Here is a 22,301-nt window from a genome sequence, read left to right on the forward strand (position 1 = left end):
CGGGGCTGGTGCTGGGGCTGGGCTGGGTCGTACTGCGGGGCGGGGGGTGGTAGGTGTTGATACCGAAGCAAAAGTGTTTGGCTCTCTGGCTGATTGTGAAATCGATAAAGTAAATCGGTGAAGCGATAACATAATAAATTCTACGTTTCATGCTCAACTACACGTTGCGCCACCGCCCGCCCACAGGTGGCGCTGATATTTATACCCAGTATAGCTTCGCCAATCACTTAAGCTCACACACACAGAAGCCATTGTATGCGTGTGTGCGTGTTGCTGTTTGTGTTTGTGTATGTTAAGGGCACATCAATTTTTATGATCTCAAATTGCAAACGTATTGTACGGCAACGCATTTACCCTTCAACCTTCCCCCGGCGACCAATCACACATATACATATATACACATATATATGTGTGTGTATGTATCAAAAGGAAAATCGAGCTGAGCAATGCAACAATCAATTTCCTTTTTTTAAGCCTGTTTGTTTGTTTACTCTGTCGAACATAACTCAATGGAGCTAACACACAAGCACACACGTATATATATGTACATATATGCACAACAATAATAATAACAACAATCAGGACAACCCTTTTGAGCCTTTTGTATAACCCTTGAGAAAGTTGCGCACTGAAAGTTAGCCACAAAAGCCAAATGGCATATGGCAATTCAGTTGTTGTGTATGTAGGTGTGTGTGTGGGTAGTTCTTCAACTTCATAGAGATGAGAGCATTTATTTACCAACTGCACTGAAAGTTGTGAATGACTGTGAGAGTGACTGTGACTGTGATCGGGCAGCACTGATTGTATAAGGTTTAGAATGTAAGTTCTTAACTGCCTGAACTAAGGTGCATTTAATTAGCTTACTAGATTTCGAATAACCTTCCATTATAGTTAAGCATTTTCTACTCAAGCTTTACTTAGGAGTGTATAATAATAATAATACTAATAATAATAATAATAATAATAATAATACTAATAATAATAATAATAATAATAATAATAATACAAAGAAAAAATCAATATTTTATATAATATACTAAAAACAAAATTCTTTAATGCTTTTTGTGTGTTTGCTTCAAGTGTTTGAAATAGTTTGTATAGTATATGACTTTCAGATGAATATTACTCCGAATGTTATTCTATTTATATTCAGATTATTATGCTTACTATAAAGAAGAGTTCCAAAATTTTAGCTGAACAACTCTACGTGAATTCCTTTCACGAACAACAGCAGCTTTGAAGCATGAGCCTTGTTTAAGCTAAATTAAAATTATTATTTCATATAAGCAATTTGTATCACTCTCGCCGAGTATCAGTTTGAGTATAGTAATATAATATCTCCGGTACTGCTCTAAGAAGAAGACGATATCTTGTTAAATAATACGCTGTACAATATCACATCATATGCTATGCATAATGCAATATATAAACATATATAATAGATATATTATTTATGGGATTCACTACCAAAATCACTGTCTGAGTCACTTGTTCCAAGTCACTGTGCTTGTCGCATCACAAACCCCTTCATTTTTTTCGATTAGAAACTCAGCCATAATTGAGCCGCAGCAATACGGAAAAACTTTTCATATCTTTTTCGGCATTTTTTTGTGACATTAATGTCCCACACTCACACACATACACACACACACACACATACGTTTTTGAGTATTTGCTGATTTCGCATTTATTTCGTTGGCACTTTTAACCTTTGCGCATTGTGGGCATGAAAATATTATGAGTAGCATTAAAATTTGATGTTGACCCTGCTTTCGGCTCGTCCCTCCCCACGGGGGGAGGAATGCCTTTTCTGGGCTTACTATCGGATGCTGAATGCCTCCACCAAGAGGCCTTCAATTGTCGGCTACAAATCATGTAGGGGCCATCAACGCCAGCAAAGCCTCAGCCACTGCCCTCGAGTCCAGTTGAGCTCGACAGTTGGCGCAGTTGGCTCCACTGAACGCTCCAAAAGTACAGTTGTCAAGCGAAATTTATATCCACAACTACCGCACAGCTCCAGCTTGCACTTTACACATACTCTTTCCATGGCGCTTGAGCTACATGATGTGATTTGGATATAGTATTTGTAAAACTTGAGATTAACATGAGAGAAATTTCTGTTTACAAACTCAGATAGACTGACGCGAGCAGGCTATATTTGTGCCCTATAGAGAATATATATGCGGGATAGCACTAAGATTGTCTCCCTTTTGGAAAAACTAAAGTTACACTTGAAGCAAGTGTATTATGGTGTGTGTCCAACTCTCACCGAGTTTCATTCCGAGATTCATTTTCTCTCTATTTATGAACTGATCTGGGAATCTGGAATTCAAACCATCCGATTATGTAAAACTAATCCAAAAATATTGCTTTTTGTTGGAATCATATCAGATTACAAATAAGAGAGATAGACATTGTTGGAGATATCAGGAAAATTTCTTGGTATTTCGAATAAATATATCACAGTATATCTTTTATTGTTATTATTTTTATTATATTTTTTAATTTCTTGTTAAATAACATTCTATATTTTAATATGCGTGTGCTTTTTTTTAATATTTTTTTTTTAATTTACTCTTTATATTGGAATTTACTTAATATGATTTCGATTCCATTATAAATTCTTTTGCTTTTATGTTTCTCTATTTAAGAGTAAAAACATTTAGGATTCGGCGGCGTATTCGGCCGTCGAGTGAACCCACAACGAACAGCTGCTTCAGTTGGTGTTTTAGTGGCTTTGCCTTTGGCAGTGTCATTTAATTGCTGGCCCCGGCTGACCAACATAAAATGCGCCAACATATTTCAAATGTCAAGCGAGGGCAGAAGGAAATGCAGAGCGGGGGCGCTGAGGCAGGAAGGCAGGGCCTGGAAGTGGACGTGGATGTGGAGGTGGATGTGGCGACTGGCAGAGCTTAAGGCGCAAGTGAAAGTGCTCTTTTTTCGGGTGCTGCACATAAATTTATGTTTAAAGAAGAAGAAGAGAGACCCATAACAACAACAACAACAACAACCATAGGAAACAAACCACGCAGTTTATTAGACTGCCACTTGGTGGGGATGGGCAGCTGCTTGCCCGTAGATGGGGAGGGGTAGCTGAGGGGTTGTTTAAGTCGCGCCGGCCAGTTGACCTTTCCAGCTAAAGCGCTGCGTGGACTGCGTCGCTAATTGTAAGTTAATGTGGCATTTTTATGAGCGCGTTAATTAAGTGAAATGTGCTCGAAAATTATGCAGTCAGTGGGGCTGGCCGGCGCGTGCTACAGTTAAAGCCATCAACTTATAGCCCAGTCAACGAAACTAAGCAAAACTAGTCACAGCTAAAAAAAAATTGTATATACATATGTATGTATATATAGAAAAGAGAGTGGGAAAAAATGAAGAAAACTTTTTGACCTTAACAATAATTTACACTTACGCAGCTGGCAAAGTTAGCGCCCCTGCCACGCCCCTTGCCACAACAGGCTGCAAGTCGTTGCGGTCGGTTAACGCGACAATAAAAAACACTTTAAAAAATGCGCCCGTGCTGTAGTTGTTGTTGTTGTTGTTGGGCGTAGGAAAACTTTTAATAAAAAGTAGCAGCAGCAGCAGCAGCAGCAGCCAGGGCTTGCTCCCTGCCCATAAAGTGAAAGTGCCCGAAACTTGGGCGTGGAAATTGCAATTTCTTCTGCTGCCACTCTTTGGGGGCGGTTGGTGCGGCTTTTGGGGCGTGACGCATTGAGGCATAAATAACAGCAACATTATTCACACCAACACCAACGGCTGTTACCTCGGCCTCGCTCTCGCTCTCACTCTCACTCCCTCTATCTCTTTCACTCTCTCTCGCTGCCTCTCTGTCTCTCTCGTTAGCTGCCCACAAAACACGCCCCGTTGTATGCTATGGTTTTTGTTTGGCTGCTAAGCAAACTCTAAACTGTCTCAAAACCAAACTTGAGCACAACTTTCTTTGGCCAAAACAAGAACAACAACAACAACAACAACAACAACAACAAGTAGCTTAGTCAACTTGACTTTTTCGGGGTTCGCGTTGCTTGCGTTAAGTTTATTTGCTTTATTTACGCTTAGCCAAGTTTTTACTTTCCTAACCGACCCCCAACACACACAAGACAACGTCTTTCTACTCTTCCTCCTCCTCGAGCTCCAGCTCCTGCTCCTGCTCTTGCTCCTGCTCCTCTATTACTTCCACTCAAAGTATATTTTTTAACGCTTTAGCGCATTCTCTTGCACATTCAAGCTGTTCATGTTCTGTTGTATTTATTTCTATTGGTCAAAACTTTGAGCACACTTAAAATGCGCCTCGAATTGATCCCGCGCTAATAGACCTAAATTAGAGACTCACATGTTGCCAATCAACTTGATTTGTTTATTGATTTGTTTGATTTTATTTTTGTATTAAATAATATTCTCAAAGAAAAGATACATTGGTACTATTAAATATATATGGACTACATACAGATAAATAAAAGATTTCACTATAAATTAAAGCAGGCCAAAAATAAAACATCCATGATGAGCCTAGAAAATCTAAGGCATGACCCGATTTAAAAGAGTATAAAATGCCTTTGAGCGACTTAAGGCTTAAGAACAAAGCAATATAAAATTCTGCGGTATATACTTTCAGCTTAAAGACAATTTAGAATTTATATATTATTATTCTCTAACCACAACGTCGTGCACCCCTCAACTGCCAACAGGCCGAACTGTAATTGGTTTTGCAGACCCCAAAGAAATTTTGTGATTTGATTGCTTCGAAGGGTTTGTCAGCCACTTGGACGACGTCGCCGTGAAAATGTACTTAATATTGTTGGCAATATTTAATCCGAAGAGTTTTTACATTTAATTTGCTGTTGCTCTGCTTTGAAGTTGTCCAGGGTATAGCTCGTGTTTCCTGCGGGTTGACAAACCCAAGCCCGGACCCAAACGGCAGCTACCCTAGTCTGTTCGCTGGAAACTGGAAACTTCTGTGCTGATTTGTGTGGGCTTCCAGCTAGCTGCGGCCCACTTGAAATGCATTGCGATTACTTGAGGGATAACGGTTAATTTGGTATCCGAGCAGTCCATCATCTCATCTATCTCAGCTCCATCAGCGCCATCAGGCGATGTGATAGCAATGACTTTATCTTATTATACGCCTGATTGACCAGCAAAATTGAGCCGCCGCATGACCATAAAAATGAAAAGTTGTATAATTTTCACACAGCACACTTTGATGTTCCTCCAGCTTCCTTTCAGTGCCTTTTCCTGCTTTCCTCTGTTCGCTATTTGCTATTCGCTATTCGCTTTTCGCTATCCACTTTCGCTATTAACTGGGGCACAAAATATTGCCACTCCCTGGGGTCGAATGCGTACCAATTGCTCACTATCAAAACTTTCCCATTTTGGCCCACTCTCCTCTATTGCCTCAGCGCGCTCCTCTCTCTTCCCTCCGGCTTGGCAGCTTGTTAAATTTTATTTTTATGTCTGTGTCTTTGAGTCTTGCCACATCAAATTGCTTAATTAAATGAATTTATGTTTTATTGCTTCATTGCAAGCACTCAAATTTGATGCGAGGCGCCGCCGGCGACTCCCAACAACAATTTATTCAGACGTGTCACGTAGCTCTCCACGAAGTTTCCTTCCAATACATAAAGATAAATATCTATACATATACATAGAGAGAGAAACATGTATAAATATCGAATTTAATACGAGGCAACGTCTGTTTTGGGTGCTGCTCCTTCGGCGTTTCCTTAATTATTGCGTTAAACTGTGCCAGACAGTCGCAGGCGCTTCGGTTGCACTGGGAGTGGGACACGCGTGCCTCGGCATAAGCAAATGAAATATTTGTATAACATATATATGTATATAGAAGCCCAGACGAAAAATGCCACAAACAACGTTGCGATTGGGGTTAGGTAAGAGATAAAAAATGCCGAGAATGCTGATGGAAATATCGAATAAGCAAAAAAAATACAAAAAAGAAGAAGGCAAAGACAAAATTATTGTTAATATAGTAAAGTCTAGCCTAGTCCAGTCTAGTCTCTCGAATTTAACAGAAAATAGCTTAAATTAAATATGTATATCCTATTATCATATTCCGATTATGTATTGGGAACCAAACAAGTCCATTAGCTCGCTATATCTTACAGAGTTTAGAAACAACCCATCTATTTATTTTATTTATGATATAATTGCAGGTTAAAGGCAATCTAATCCAAGTCTAAATGCAATAAATATTTGGTTACTATTGGTCCAGTACCGAACCAGTATTTGTTAATCATTTTGAACTGCAGTAACTGCTAATTGGGTAATCTAGTATATCGTGGTGTTTGTTCTCCTTGGACAAATCAATCATAATATCATTATATTTTCATTTTATATAATTTCCTTTATAAACTTCTCTATGATAAAAATTAAGTACTAATATATATATCATACTAATAATACCGTATTTAAAGAGATTATATGTACATGTATATAAATATATTTGCACACAGCCATACAGCCATACATACATATATAATACTTTATAATCTTCAAACTAAATTCATAGTTCATTCATCCACAACAATAATATTTGTGTAGTTAAGCTCATACTATTTATTATCTGAGCTGCCATAAATACTTAAATAATTTAATAGCACTCAAATTACTTTGCAACTATGAAGTTTTTGGTCGGTGGAATTGTTAGCGAAGAGCGAACTCGAAACTGTTTGCCGCAACTGTAACAGAGCCTAAAACTCAAGTCGAGTAAGCTGTTCCGATGAATAAGAGGTTCACAGCTCGCATTAACTTGAGCCGAAACTTGTAATACCCACTTGGTCGGGGTTTACTCAGCTCCTGCTCTCTTCTTCTTCTACTTCTGCTTCTCCCGCTCCGATAAAGGTCTAAATAAGCAGCAACTGTGCTATAATTTGTAGACATTTCTCATAGAAGAGCCAGCCGTAGGGCGCAAACGAAACACAGACACAAACAGACTCGCACCCACACACACAGAAACACACACACACACATGCACACCCAGACAATCAGAGCGCATTAAGCAAAGGCAGACAAAGTTTTGTGCGTCGCGTTGGCTTTGCCACACGCATGTTGTCTGCGCCTTGTCTGCCGCATAAAGCGCAGGAGGAGGCAGGGGCGCGCAGGGGGCGTCAAGTTCACGCCCACACACAAAACGCACCCACCTGGCCAAGATTTATGTAGTCCAAAAGGTGCGCGCGTCTTAAAGTTGCCCGGAAAAAGCAATGAGCATAAATTTATGCCCCAGACAAGGGCAGAGACACGAGAAAAAGTACGAGAAGGGGTTACGAAGGGCGTGAGCGCGTACGCTTGTGTGTATGTGTATGTGTGCGGTCGCATTCGTTGTGGTCAGCATAATTAGGCTGCCATTAGCAGCAACTGTAACTTGTGGCCCGGCATAACTCAAAAGCCAACTCCAACATATCTTGGCCAGATTTTTTTTATATTGCGAGCATTAAGGCATTTTGTGTGGTCAAAAGTTTTTGGGATCTGGGCCGATGGGGCTTGCTCTCATAAATAACCCCAACGACAAGAAAAAACTGCAAAGGCGAAAAGAAAGGAGTTCTTCGAATCGGGCTTCATTTGTCTGCCGCATGCAAATGCATTATTAATGAGGCGCTTTTCAGGATTCATGATTTATGGGCGACACTTAATTAGGATCTCTCAGAATTCGAATGGATTTCCATTCGTATATATTTGTATTCCGCCTGTAGCCTACTTTTAAGCGCCGAGCATTAAATACAAATAAAATTACGAAAAATAAACATGCACACGCAAATACACACACACAAACACACACTCTCATACACACGCAAACACAGCCAATAGCATAAATAACCAAAACAAGAACTGTGTAAATATCACATTTAAATCAGAATCAGGCTTTGTCGCTTAAGCACCAGCTGCCACACCGCCGTTGTTGTTGTTGTTGTTTTTTTTTTTTTTTTTTTTTTGTGGATAATTGTGTCATAAATATTGCAATTAAAATGTCATGATTTTTATGCTCCACAATAAAATAAAGGTGAAATTGTGTGAGATAGATCAAATAAATGGGGTAATATGGACGATGAGAGACAGTGGAAGCTCTATGGCAAGATAACAACCTATTTGTGAATAGGGGCTCGGCTTAACGAAAATTAAATATTGAGTGAGTGAATAGCACCAAAACAAAGAGGTACTAGTTGATTACCGACTGCTTAATCAATTCAAAGTTTATAAATAAATATTGGTCAACATCAATAATAATAAATGATTTAAATGCATTCATGCAATCCAGAAATTATTTATATATTTTTGTATATGTATGTACGTACTATATATGACTTCGAAATAACTGTTTACCGTTACTCGACGTTTGAAAAGAAAAATGTATATATTGTATTTATTTTTATTGCATATGGAATACAGTTGGAAAATATTATTTTTTCGATATTTAAGTAAGCAAAGAAACAAAAATTGAAAAAACATATAATGCCAAAATAAAACTATAAAATATAGTTAATTAATTAATGAAAAAATAATTTATAATTTTATTAAGCATAAAGAATCACTATAGAGCTCTTAGAAACATTGTCTTAACAAATTAAATTATATTTTTGGACCTTTTATAGAAAATAAAATTGTGGAAAATGCAAGACTTGGAAACACCTAAAGCATAGCGAGTAGAACCCTAAGAAATGTTTTTTACGTATAGTCCCATTCATTTATTTATCAAGTCTTATGACAAACAAACTAGATTTGAAGGTTCAAAATAAAATTCTGATCAATATTGATCACATTATTAGAAATAAGGATTGTACTGTAGCTTGTGTCTCTTCGAAATGATTTTCACAGTTCGAAAATAAGTTTCTTTTAAATATATATATTCAATGTTTCAATGCCTTAGTGAATAATAGGTCTCTTGATTAACTGACTGATATTTGGACAGTTATAAATTTGTTCAATCAATAAATAGTAAATTTTATTAAATTTATTTTGAAAATCAAATTTACCAAGGCTTACAGAACATACATGTATAGAGTATAATGATAAAAGTTTGCTTTAACACCCCCAGCATTGTCACTTATGTTATTAACAGCTCAATACACTGTTAATAGAATTATCTTCTAATATAGATCTACAATGTGATCTTAGTTGTACCATCAGACTTATCTACGACACCTTCGGTAGCAAAGCTGTAGAAACAACTTGCAATATTACATGAAATATTTCATTTAACAGTAAGCGGAAATTTGAATTTAAAAAACTTATTATTTACTACTTTAGCTCTAATCTATACAAAAATAAATAGATATACATTCCAAAAATATTATTGTATGCACTTTGTAAATTTAAATACTCGGGAAAATTCAGTTCAGCACATCTGAGGTATAATTAAATTGTAATCATATAGATAATGTAATCACATTACAATAATAATTGCCTCCATTTGTTGTTGCTGCTGCGGCTGTTGTTGTTGTTGTTGTTGCTGCTGCCTGTGTTACAAAAACAAATTGCGCAATTTATTTGTAATTAGCGCGGCTAATTTATGCCAATTTGCGTAACGGAAAAGCGAGAAAAAAAGAGTCAAGTGTGTAAACGTTTTTTTATATGTACGTATACATATATGTGCTTATTTATTATTATTATTTTTATACCCTGAACCCATTGAAAATGGGAAATCAGGGTATAATGTTTTTGTGTAAAAGTATGTAACAGGCAGAAGGAATCATCGCAGACCCCATAAAGTATATATATTCTTGATCAGCACGACGAGCTGAGTCGATATAGCCCTGTCCGTCTGTCCGTCCGTCCGTCCGTCCGTCCGTCCGTCCGTCCGTCCGTCCGTCCGTCCGTCCGTCCGTCCGTCCGTCCGTATGAACGCCGAGATCTCAGAAGATATAAGAGCTAGAGAGCTGAAATTTTTTGTGCATACTCGTGTATACCATACGCAGTACGAGTTTGCTTTATTTTTTCGATAACTCATCCGATAAGTTTTTTATCGAGAATAATCGAAAAATTGATTTTGTTTTTCGAGCCTCATTGGAATACTATTAGACATAGAGACTTCAGATTTACTGTGTATATAGATATGATGAATAGAAACATTTTGTAATCAACAGATTTTGGATACCACGCCCCCTTCGCCCCCAATTTGCAAAATACGTATTTCAAGTACTAGAGACTTGTGCTTTGGAATGTACACACATTTTGACCATATGATTACGCTCCGAAAATTTCATTAAGATTGCATGTCTACAAAAAAAGTTATTTATCAAATAAATTCTCATACTATTGCCCACACTGCAGCGCAGCCCAAGCGCAGTCGCTGCTTACTACGCAGTTAGCAGAGTGCAGGCGCGTGAGAGTGGATGCATATGCATGTATGTGTGCGTGTATAAAAGAAGTGCAGAATGATAGGAATATCAGCTTGCAGAGTTCAGGGTATCTCCTAGTCGAGCAGTCTCGACTAGAGTCTTCTTACTTGTTTTTAAATGTATTAATTTATTTTTTGTCAGCTCTTCCACATGTTCTTTTTTTTTTTTTTTTTTTTGTTTGTTAAATTAGCAAGTAAATATAATAAATTGAATACACATATATGAATATAGTATAGATGGATATGTATGTATATGGGGAGAATAATTTTAAATTGATGGCAAATTAAAATTGGTTTAAAGCGCTCAAATGCCGCATTAAAATAAGCCGAGCCTTCCGCTATATGCGAAGCACGTGCGCATAAATTAAATTATATGCTGATGCGGCTGGTAGCCCTGGCATTGGCATCGGCAGCGACTGCGTCGCCAGCCAGTGTTGGATAACTGACAGTATATCAAATTTCATTCATTAATTTCCATTTGGCAACGCCGCCACGCCTGTCGTCTGCGAGCAGACATCAACATTGCCGCCGACTATCCATCAGGGCATTTCGGCAGGAGTCGGCGCGGCAAGGAAGAAGAGAGCGAGAGGGGGGGCGAGAGGCGTGGTTGGTGGGCCTGGGCCTGGGCCTGGCAACACCCCAGAGTCCAAAGCTCCTTGGCAGCGTGTAATTCAAAACCTGTGCGCTGTTTGCTGTTGCCTGTTGTCTGTTGTCTGTTTTGTGTTGTTGTATTTGTTGTGCCTGTGCTGTTGCCTAATCATGTATGAATGAATAATGACACGAATTTGACAAAGCACAAAATGTGTAGACATAAAAGACAAGCAACAGCAGCAGCAACAACAAAATTTATTCATGCACGTAAATGCGCAGCATAGAGAAGAAGTAGAAATTGGAGGAAAAGTAAAAACAAAAAGTTAGATGGGAAACTTGGGTCGAAGACGTAATATCCTTGCAGTCAAAGGACATTGCATGCATTCATGTATTATTTTACATAGTTACTCTACTTGGCATCAATACTGTACTGATTCCTTCAAAGAAAGTTTTAAGTGGAACGAATACCATTCCGATACCCTTAATAGTCTCACAAAGTTCAGATCCCGTTTGACATAGTTGGCTGCATAACTCAGCTACTTCAGGCTTGTATTGAATGACAAAACCGATGTACCCTCTGTCAGGCTAGTTGCCATATAAGAACCCTACGAAAAGAAAAAAATGCGGTACAACCAATTTGTTTTGGCCGATCCCAGTGTGCGCTGTGATTTACCAAGGACGACAAGTAAAAATTGCAAAACGCGGCTCAGCTTACAGAAGCGGAAACAGGAGCTGGGCAAGCGAATGAGCGAGGGAGTGGACTGATGGGCGCCGGAGGGGCGTAATTCATAGCAAGGCGTGGCTATATGAAAGCCAACGTCTAGCTAAGCATACCAAAGGCGCGACGAAAAGTTAAGCAGCGGTTGCTTTTAATTATAACACCTCGGAGCGCGAGCCGAGTTGGCCAAGCAGCTCCGAATCGCAAGACAACGCCCCGCCCGCCCCCACCAACGCCTGCCCCCATAAAGCCAAAGCTAGAATGGCTAACAAAGAGAGAGAAAAATGAAGCAGCAAATTTACATTTATTATTAATGTACTTATGCTGCAGCGCACAAGACGAGAGTCTGCCCCAAGTTGAGCGCTATGATTTTAGCAGTGCGTCTTGGCTAACACGCACATAAACACACGCCCACACACACACATTACAGGTATACTACTGCGGGCATTATGAATTTGTAATGACGTTTGCTACGCACCCAAAAGTCCCCAGAGATGCAGACCATCTGCAGAGAGTCAGAGAGTAATCAGCGCATTGAAATAAATTCATATTTTTTATTGTCCTCGTACGAGAAATATTTTGTTTATTTTGAGTTGCTTTTTCGTTTATGTTATTATTTATGGCTTGTGCAAGTTTAATTCAACTAAAGAGAATATTTGTTATAAGCAAAAACAAAGTTGAATTTAAGTAAAAATATTATATTCCTTACATTTTGGGGTTATTTCGATTAAATTGTATTTTTATACAAAGAATATTTTCATAACATATTTATATACTTTCATGGTTGAGTTCTTTCCAATTATTTTCTATGTAAAATGATGAATCTAACATTATGTTTATCGCAAATCACAAATAACATAAGGTTGAATATTTATTCCCTATGTGTTGAGTGGCAATATATTGAGCATGATGTGCTATTAAAAGATCTGTGATTCTATGACAAATTCAAATGTTAACACAGTGTTAACAAAGTTAAACTTTTACCCGTATATATATGTGTAGATATTAGTTATTAGTTAAAGAAATTTACAAATATTCACAACAATTTCTTATTTAACTATTGATATTAAGCTCCTTAACAGGAATAAGAGCTGGCAGCCAGTCTAGCTGAATAGCCATGAACGATTAAATCATTTATTTTTAGAATGAATTTCACTTTACCTTGAACCCAAAGCCCACGACGTCGCCCGCCCAGTAAGCAATAGAATCTAAGGTCACGAAATAACAAATTATTTTCCTTCTCTTTTGTTTTGCCCTGGCAAAACATGAGTTCAGCTCTTTCTGGCTTACTTGGAAGAAAAGTATACCCTGGCCATGAGTGCTCGAATTATATGAATCAAAAAGTTATTCCTACAGAAAGAGCATTACAGCAGTTCTCTGCCCAGACGCACTCACACTAACACTCACACTCACACACACACACACACACACACACATGCATAAATTGATAGCTATTGTAGTTTTCCTCCGAGTTTGATTGGGCGAGGCAGACAAGCGCCTTGTGATTTCCTCTTTGTCTCAGGGTTCGCTCGTCCTTTTTGTGCGCTGAGTGCGTGTAAAAAATTGCAAACATTTAAAGTTTGTTACGAGGCGAAACGCAAAACTTTGCCAGCAACAAGAGCGAAAGGTGCAATGACATGGCCCAGACCAGACCGAAGACTGAAGCTAGAGTGCTGCTGGCTGAATATGTGTCTTTGGGGGTGCATAAAATATAAAACACACACACCCATACACACATGCTCAGATTGTGGGTGGGAATTAGGCACATGTTATATTTATGAAGCACACATAGAGAACTGCGGAACTGGCAAAAGCTTTTTATAATTCATTTGCAACCAAAAACAAGAAGCATTTTTGGCATTTCATTTGCGTAACTAGGTGGCTAGGACGAGGGCGGGGGCGGGGCGGTGCTTGCTTGGAACAATGAAAGAAAGGAGGCGTGAAAAAGCCGCAGGCTCGGCATTTAACACCAAGTGTAGGAGCACGCACATGCCAGAGGCCAAGGCACAGCAGGATAATGGCCAGGACACGCAGGCAACTAACGCAACGCCTCCCAACGCAGCCAAGGCAGGGGCACGTGGTAGTTGCAGTAAAATGTCAAAAGGAATTACGGCCTACTTCGAGGTCTTCAAGGCCAAAGAAGTTCGTTCTCGTTTATGCCCAGGGACACAGGCAATTCTTGTTATTTACCATCTGGTTTTATTGAAGTACTCATTCGCATTAGCATTGGCTGCAAAGGACATCAAGCGCTGTGTGTCCCCTCTCGAAATCAAAGTTTTCGTTCGAGTAGCTCGATTTGCAATGCACTTGCGAACGGGCAGCATTTCATTTCAAGCGGCACAATCAAGGCTGCAAGCAGGGAAAGGCGCAGCGAGCATATCCTGGCGAAGGCACTTGAGAATTGAGAAACAAAAAGCACTGGCAATGCAATAAAACTGGCGAAAATAGAGAAAAATTTTTATTTATTTTCACAGAACTTGCTTGCGCTAAACAAAAAGTGTTGAATGCCCCATTCGGGCCAAAAAGTATCCAGAACAAAAAGCGAATAGCTTCAAAGCGAAAAAAATAATAATAAAATAGAAATATGAGATACTTGGCAGATGGTAAAGAACCGCACAACTAAGAGATATCCTAGATGGAGCATAGGACGCAATAATAAAAAGATTAGAGCTTCATCAGCTATTGTATATGAATAGCTCAATTATGACTTAGTTCTGCTTAAATATTTATTCTATCGACTTATTCTTATGTTATTCATGTTTAAATATAAAAACATAAATCGCAATATATTTTATTGAATATATATAAATATATATATAAAAACGGAAGACTTCATTTTATTTATAGTCCCAATGTTGTCTTACAAATCTTTTTCAACCTATATTTCTTCCTTATTCTTATCATCTTTTAAAAACATTTTCTTGTTATTTTTATACCCTGAACCCATTGACAATGGGAAATCAGGGTATAATGGTTTTGTTAAAAGTATGTAACAGGCAGAAGGAGGCGTGGCAGACCCCACAAAGTATATATATTCTTGATCAGGACGACAAACTGAGTCGATTTGGCCCTGTCCGTCTGTCTGTCCGTCCGTCCGTCCGTCCGTCCGTCCGTCCGTCCGTCCGTCCGTCCGTCCGTCCGTCCGTCCGTCCGTCCGTCCGTCCGTATGTATGAACGCGTCGATTTCCGAAGATATAAGAGCTAGAGACTTCAACTTTTTTTTAAAATGTCCGTATATATCACGCGCAGATCGAGTTTATCACTAAAAAGCGATAACTCATTCCGATATTTTTTTATCGATAAAAAACCTTATCGAAGATCACTTAAATAATTATATCTCCTACATCTTTCAAGCTACAGTCTCCAAATTTAAAATGTATATTAAGACGCATGTCATACAATTTCGGTTTTTGTTAAAATTTACCCCCCACCCCCAAATCCACCCCCTCACCCTAATCTTTGTAAAAGTCGTATATCAAATACTAGAGACTTGTGCTTCGGTATACACATACATTTTAACATTATGATTACGTTCTGAAAGTTTCATTACGATCGTACGTCTAGAAATTAAATTATTCAACAAATAAGTTTTCATTATATTGCCAACACTGCAGCGCAACCCAAGCGCAATCGCCTGTATATGCGAGTGTGTGTATGCGTGTGTTTGTTTGTATGCGTGTGTGTGTGCGTGTATTTGTATGTATGCGTGTGTGTGTGCGTGTGTGTTTCCTAATTATTTTTGAAATATCAGTTGCTTGTAGGGTTCAGGGGATCTCGTAGTCGAGCAGTCTCGACTAGAGCTTTCTTACTTGTTTTTTTTCATCTTTTCCTACACTTATTCAGATTAAACACCTAAATCATAAATGCAATAAGGCATATCAGAAATGCATATAAGTAGCTCTGCCGTTTCATCGTCGTCTTCTTTTTCTCTTCTTTTATATAAAGGATATCTCTCAATTCCAAAGGATCTATTTATACCGCTCCAGATCTCTAGATTTTTGGTCCTTTATTCTTGTGCTCCAACTTTACTTCTTTTATAGAAACCACTTTTTCTGTAGTTGTCGAGCTTTTCAACTCTACTCTATCAATGGTTAAAGTTTTACTCAAATATACTTATATATGTATATTTTTACTTTATTGTAATTTGGTTTTTTATTAATATTAACAAAATAAATGTTACGTCCCTTACATTTCTATGCCTATGAATATACCCCTTTATAAAACTCACGCTTTAGCGGGTACTGGAAAAATATGTCGTTGGCATTGCAACTGGCGCAATGTGTCCGAATTGCGTTCGGGTTCGGCGGCTAGTTGGGCTCCATGGAGGCAAAAAACTTTATTTTGGTTTCAATTTGCGATAAAAACAAGCTGCAAGTTGGCCAAAACAGCGGCGCCCGGGCAGCAGGCAGCAGGCAGCGGGCAGCGGGCAATGTCACCAAATGAAATTTAACAACTCGCTGGGAATATGAGCGCGGGTGCAAAGGACAAGCCGGTCGGCGACTTCGTCGTCTTGGGTGCCATGACTTGGCACAAAAGGCACAAGAAATGCATTTGCTGTTGTCGCTGCTTGTTTTTCAACATTCATAATAAATTTACAGAGCACTCGCCCACGCCCACGCCCACTCCCACGCCCACGCCCTGGTCGAGCCCAGGGCAAGAAAAGTAAAGCAAGAGCAGCTGCAGCTGCAGCTGCAGCTCCCAGAACACTTTTCTCCCTGATGTCCCGCTGCTGTGCCAGCTCAATGCTCGCCAGTTGAAATGTAACGGATGCTGAAATTTATACGTACACATAGATGTATAGAAATGTATGTATTTATAAACAGGACATGACAAGCAACAGGAAGCTGTCTGCCATCCATCCCAAGAGCAGCTCCTACTAATTCAACTGGTTTTTGCGCTTCCAGCTTCCCGGGCTGCCTTTGGCCGTTTCTAAACGCAGCCTCGGAGCCTGTTAAGCAACAAACACAGTTCCTCTAAATATTTGATGTACTACTTGAGCTGCTACGCATATTTATTGACAAATATGCGCACTCCACGTAAACGAGAATCCTGAGAAAATACTCCAGGATGCTCAGAATCATCGCAGCATAACTATTATTATTTATTTTATTTAAAGGGTTCCGTTTAGCTTCTTCGCTCCTTAAGCAATTCTCTCCTGGCTTTCGCAGCTCACTCTGCACTTTACATGTTCTCCATGCTCACTTCATGGTAGAATAATGCTGATAATAATTTCTTTAACTACTTGAAAGCCTTTTTATTTGCTTACTCACAAGACCAAACTATTTATACAAAGCTGGTCTCTCTTCCTCACACCTTTTTATTTAATCTTTACCTAAATTCGCATTTTTTGAAAAATAGACAGAACAAATATGACTAATTTATATAATTCGTTCAGTTAATACCTCTTATTTTTGCATGTTTGATCAGTCTGAAATGCCTGACTGGCTGTCCAACATTTTTATCAGGTTACACATATAAGGTTTTTATTGGGCTTCTCCTTGAATTTTTTATGTCATTCACGCTAACTTTATTAGCGATTTTTTAAGACCGAATAAATTTCAAATAAATAAAGCGAAAATAAAGGCTATATAAAGCTAGCACAAATAAAGAATTGAGTGGGTGTAAAATTTTTTATTTATTAGCAATTCGCATGAAAAGAAAGGAACGAAGGCGGGAAAACTTTTCAACGAAAAGCATCAAAATTTATCGCTCGCAATTCTCGAAATTGTCAAGTCAATATTTTAAGCATAAGAAGCGCATTATACGCATTATATCGGGTAGTTACGGCCAGTGTAGAGTACGGACTGTAAGTCTGTGGACACCCAACTTGCACGAGTTGCATATAAATCACGTATACGCAATGTTTTCCAATTGGTGAATACTATAAATTACAGCGTCGACACAATAAACAACACAGACAAGATGAGAGGGAATGTGGGAGAGACGAGAGAGAGGACGCTCTAAGGCTGAAAATAAACCGCAAATGCGAGAGAGTGGCGTGAGGGAAAGATAAGGGGAGGGAGAGCACTCGGCAATGCTGGATTTAATTAGAAGCGACTTTAAAATAGTTCTGAGAATAATGTTTCTTGAATAAACTTGACAGAGTTTCTGGTCGAAGTTTTCGCATATTTAACATATAGTTTAAGTTTAGTTCTTGATGCATTGTTTACCGTTTGTAGTACTCTGATTATAATCTGACAAACAAAATCATAAATAAACAAAAGTCTTATGAAAAAAAGCTCAACTTAAGTGCAACAGTGCAAAAATCAAAACATCAAAACTCAGCAGAGCCTCAGCCAGATGAGCAAGAGACAGAGGAGGACACGAATAGCAGCAACAACAATAATTGAAGAGAAGCAGCACAAGAGTAGCTTTTGAGCAACAACTTTATCCAATTTCTCGCTGCGCTCATGCTTGTCCCTAGGGTAAGTTCACTTTGCTACGAGTGATGTAACGGTCGAAGGGCGAAGATATTTTTAGCATGATCCACATATTTAGTCGTGTCTTATAAAATAAATTTAATTATATTACGAAAACGAAGAATGTGTAAAAAATATAGCTTAGGATAAATTGATTAGATGCACCATAAATGTCGTAGAACACAAATAGGATAATTTTTTCAATGATTCTGTATCTCTGTAAGCTGGTTTGATGTGTTCTAAATGTAATGCTTGAATACATTATTCTAATCTTTCTGTATATTTATCGCTGATATTAAAATATATTGATTTGATTTCTAAATACATTCAACATATACATTTTCTTGTAGCTACCTTAAGCCTTATATGGATAAAATTTATTTAGAAAAGTTGGTAATAATAATATGTCAGATATGTTTTAACACAAAAATATAAAACAAATCCATAGGCTTGAAATCTGATAGAATTCTCTAGTGATTATAGCTTACAAACAGTAGAGGGCAGTCGAAAGCAGATAAAGCAGAGGGCTAATCATAAAATAAAAACATCCTTCAGTTATTCAGCTATTTTGCGTAAAATTTTAATTATTATTCTAAGTTTAAAATAGTTCAAATACATATTCTTCAGCAGAGGCTAAATATGTAGCCTAATATGACATTAATAATATCGGCATACATATCTATGTATCTTGATAAAAAAAAAAAATCTGCAAAATGGCTGATTTTATTTTAAGTAAATCTTTTATGAAACATATATAACAGATGTGATTACTAGATCAAAAACAATTTATAAGCTATATGTAGACAGGTATATATGAACTAAAAGTTAGAGTATTTCAATTCCACTGCATTTGCTCATTTTGCTTCTTGTTCTACTTTCCTTTTTGTTTTTGCTCGACGCTGAGGCAAGGCATACAGCGCCTAAGCACGTACAAATCGCATTTCTTAGGCGCTAGTCTTATCCTTTTTTATGGCTGTGCGGGGTGTGTGCGTATATATGTATGTGTTTGTGGGTGTGACTGAAAGTATGCTACGGCAAAAGGCAACGCTTGTTCGGCTGTCAGATTTACTTGTCTACTCTCGCATTGCCGTTCCCTCGTGCTCGCTCCTTGGTGCTAGGCATCTCTATTCCTCTCTCAGCCACCCACTCTCTCGCTCACTCCTTTACGCTCTATGTGCGGTGTGTGTGTGTGTGTGTGTGTGCGTGCTATAAATTGACAGCTAAATCTGCAAAAACATGATAAGACTAGCGACATGCCAATGCGGCCAAGGACTCCCTCCGCAGCCCTGCCCCAATGTGTGTGCTATCTGTGTTTATATCTGTATCTCATCTATTTGGGCCAGGCCTCTATATCTATCTACTTAACCCAACAACAATATAAACAACAACAACAACAACAACAACGACAACAGCAACAGCGACAGCAACAAATACAACCAAATATTTTGGGCTGCGAAATTGCTTTTCGATTTATTTTTATATGTCTGCCAAGTTGCGAGCATTGTGACAAATTAGTCTTAACTTTTTTTCTCTTCCTGCTTTGTTATTGTTTATCGTTGTTGTTGTTGTTCTTCTTCTGCTTTTGCCAACTTGGCAAATTTTTATAAGATTTTTATCAGCCTCCCATGCAAAAGCACACGCAGCTAGATTCTCAGTTAAGCGTGGCCAATAAATTCAACTGATTAAACTCTTGATTATATGCTTATATATATGTATATGATTATTCACGAAAAAAAGGGTGAACAATTAAATTAATTTTATTGATTGTTTTGTTATTCGTGAAAATGTCAAATGAAAACAATCATTTGCAATCTCGTGGCAACATGAAAGACAAGAATAAGAAAGAAAAGTTTGATTTGAAAACAATTAAAAAAGTTAAATATTTAAATAACAGCACCAACTAGATTAATATGAATAAAATATATTTAATGTATGAGATACTTTTTAAAATAAATATTATTACTGTTTTTTTTTTTTTTTTGCAAATATAAAATGTGAAGTATAAATTAAAAAATAATATATAATTTTAATACATTATAAAGTATGGAATACATAAAAACTGACAATATAATTTTATTTAAAACCTAATTAGAAATATTATTTTTTCAAAGTTATTTTCATAATAAAAAAGACTACAATATACAGTTACTATATACTATTTATATTCCATTCAGAAGGACAATAATCATATTTTCTTCTGCCTCGCACATTATCCGCATTATCTCATACAATACACATACTAAATATACATATATATTTCATTTTAATTGTTCTCTAATATTTACTTAAGTAAACCCATGTAAAAACCCATGTAACCCTGTACTAAATTATTCACTGATGTTACAGAGTTGATCTTGCAACCAATATACCCGATTTGCCCTCTTTTAAATTACTCGAGATCTAAAAATAAATCGACACAAACTATCCCAGCTGAAGAACCAAACGAAACTTAATAATGATTAAATTTCCACATGTTAGTTCAGGTGTGTCTATGTTTTACCTTCCATGTCGAGGACGAGGGAAACTTTCTAGCAAAGCAAAAATTGCGCTCAACGAGGAGAAATGAAAACATAAACTCTGGCCGCTCTTACCTAGGGTCTTGGTCCACTGGGCGGTGGGGCGCCAGTCCGGATAGTGCTTGGGGAAGAGTTCGCGGGTCCAATAGGTGTGCAGGACTACCTTATAGACGGCCAGGCGGTCCAGAGTGCAGCCCGTTAGGGGGGCTGGCTGCGTGGCTGCGGCCGGGGCTGCGCTCACGGCTGGTGTGTTCTGCGTGGGCGTGGCACTGACATCCGTGTAGTAGTAATTGCGGTAATTGCCATTCACATTTGCATTCGAATTGCTAGTGTCGAAGTTTATGAAGTTCTGATTGTCGAGATTTTGTCTTTGCTGTTGCTGTTGCTGTTGCTGTGGTTGCTGCTGCTGCTGCTGATTGGCCACGGTATAGGCGTATATAGCCGGATTTGATATGAAGGATGCACCGTAGCTGTTGCCGGAGTGCGCTTCCGATGCAGCAGCGACGGCAAACGCAAGCAGCGAACAGAGCAGCGCTGCCAGCAGCTGTTCGAATTTGAATTTCGCTTTCATTTCACTTAATTTCGTATCTCTTGTATTTCTGCTGTTTTTGTCAACTGCAGCGCCTCGTTTATTTATAGATTTTGGATTATTTTATGCTCTCTATATCTTTCTCAACTTTGTTGCACACTTTTACATTGGCGGCTGCTTATAAATAAATACACGCACACACGCACCGACACAGTCGCTCACACATACACACATTCACATGCAGGCACGCACATGTGTAACGCGCGCGTGCTTATTTTTGGGTTCCTTTTTCCCTGTTGAAATTCACGTGGCAGCGGCGACGCGTGCTATTCCTATGGGCTACGACGAGAGCATCGACAACCGTTTGCTTGCAAAGTTCGTTGCGTACTGAATGCTGAGCGCATGTTGCGGCAGTCGCGGCGACAGCCCAATATCACCCAGCGACAGCATAACGGCAGTTATGCAGCGAACAGCGAGCAGCAAGCAGCGAGCAGTGAGCCCGACAACCCAACAGAGGGATAGAGAGAAAGAGAGAGAGCAAGCGAGTGAGTGGAGAGAGTGGCCGCCGGTTGGTACTTTTACGCTCTGTGTTGGGGAAATTTCTTTTCGTTTGCGAGCAGAAAAACGAAAAAGCAGCCTGTTGAGCTTTGGCTACAGCAATATGCGTATCACTCATGTTGTTGCTGTTGTTTCTGTTGTTGCTGCTGCTGTTGTTGACCTCAAGGCTTTGGGCACATTATTGCACATTTCCTTTTCGGCATTTGAATGGGCAGCGTTAATGAAGCGCTACTTGTCATGCAATTAACGGTAACTGCCAAAGCGCCGACTGGTATGCAATGCCAACTGTACTTAGCGGCACCAGCGAAACAGAGCGAGCAAGTAAGCTACAACAACAACAGTTGTCAACAATGAGCGCAATTTTCGATTAAAATCAATTGAAGCACTTTAATTGCTACAATTCAATTAAACAACGCGCTAATGGACAATGCACAACTAAGTAACAACAACAGCAATAACAACAACACACAAACAATGACATCGATTTGAAGCGTGGGCCTTCACGCACACACACAGAGCTGGGAACGAAGGGAAATTCTCGTTAGTTGTGCGTCGAAATTACTTTTCAATTCTTTGCGCATTGTTTGTGGCAGCTTAAGTGGAGCTTGTCATGCCGAAACTT

General features: G+C 38.6%; 1 protein-coding gene across 1 annotated transcript in view; it reads right to left on the minus strand.

Annotated features, from left to right (window-relative positions):
• Window positions 1-21,530, minus strand: part of mspo (M-spondin) — a 74,148-nt gene extending 52,618 nt beyond the window's left edge. The window contains exon 1 of the mRNA XM_018106703.3: window positions 20,668-21,530. Coding sequence (XP_017962192.1) covers window positions 20,668-21,163 — 496 coding nt within the window. The 5' untranslated portion in view covers window positions 21,164-21,530. The remainder of the gene's footprint in view (window positions 1-20,667) is intronic.
• Between the last annotated feature and the right edge of the window lie 771 nt (window positions 21,531-22,301).

The sequence above is a fragment of the Drosophila navojoa genome, chromosome 5 (genome assembly GCF_054131105.1).
Source record: "Drosophila navojoa isolate 15081-1374.11 chromosome 5, UAZ_NAV_1.0, whole genome shotgun sequence".
In the NCBI taxonomy this organism is placed as follows: Eukaryota; Metazoa; Arthropoda; class Insecta; order Diptera; family Drosophilidae; genus Drosophila; species Drosophila navojoa.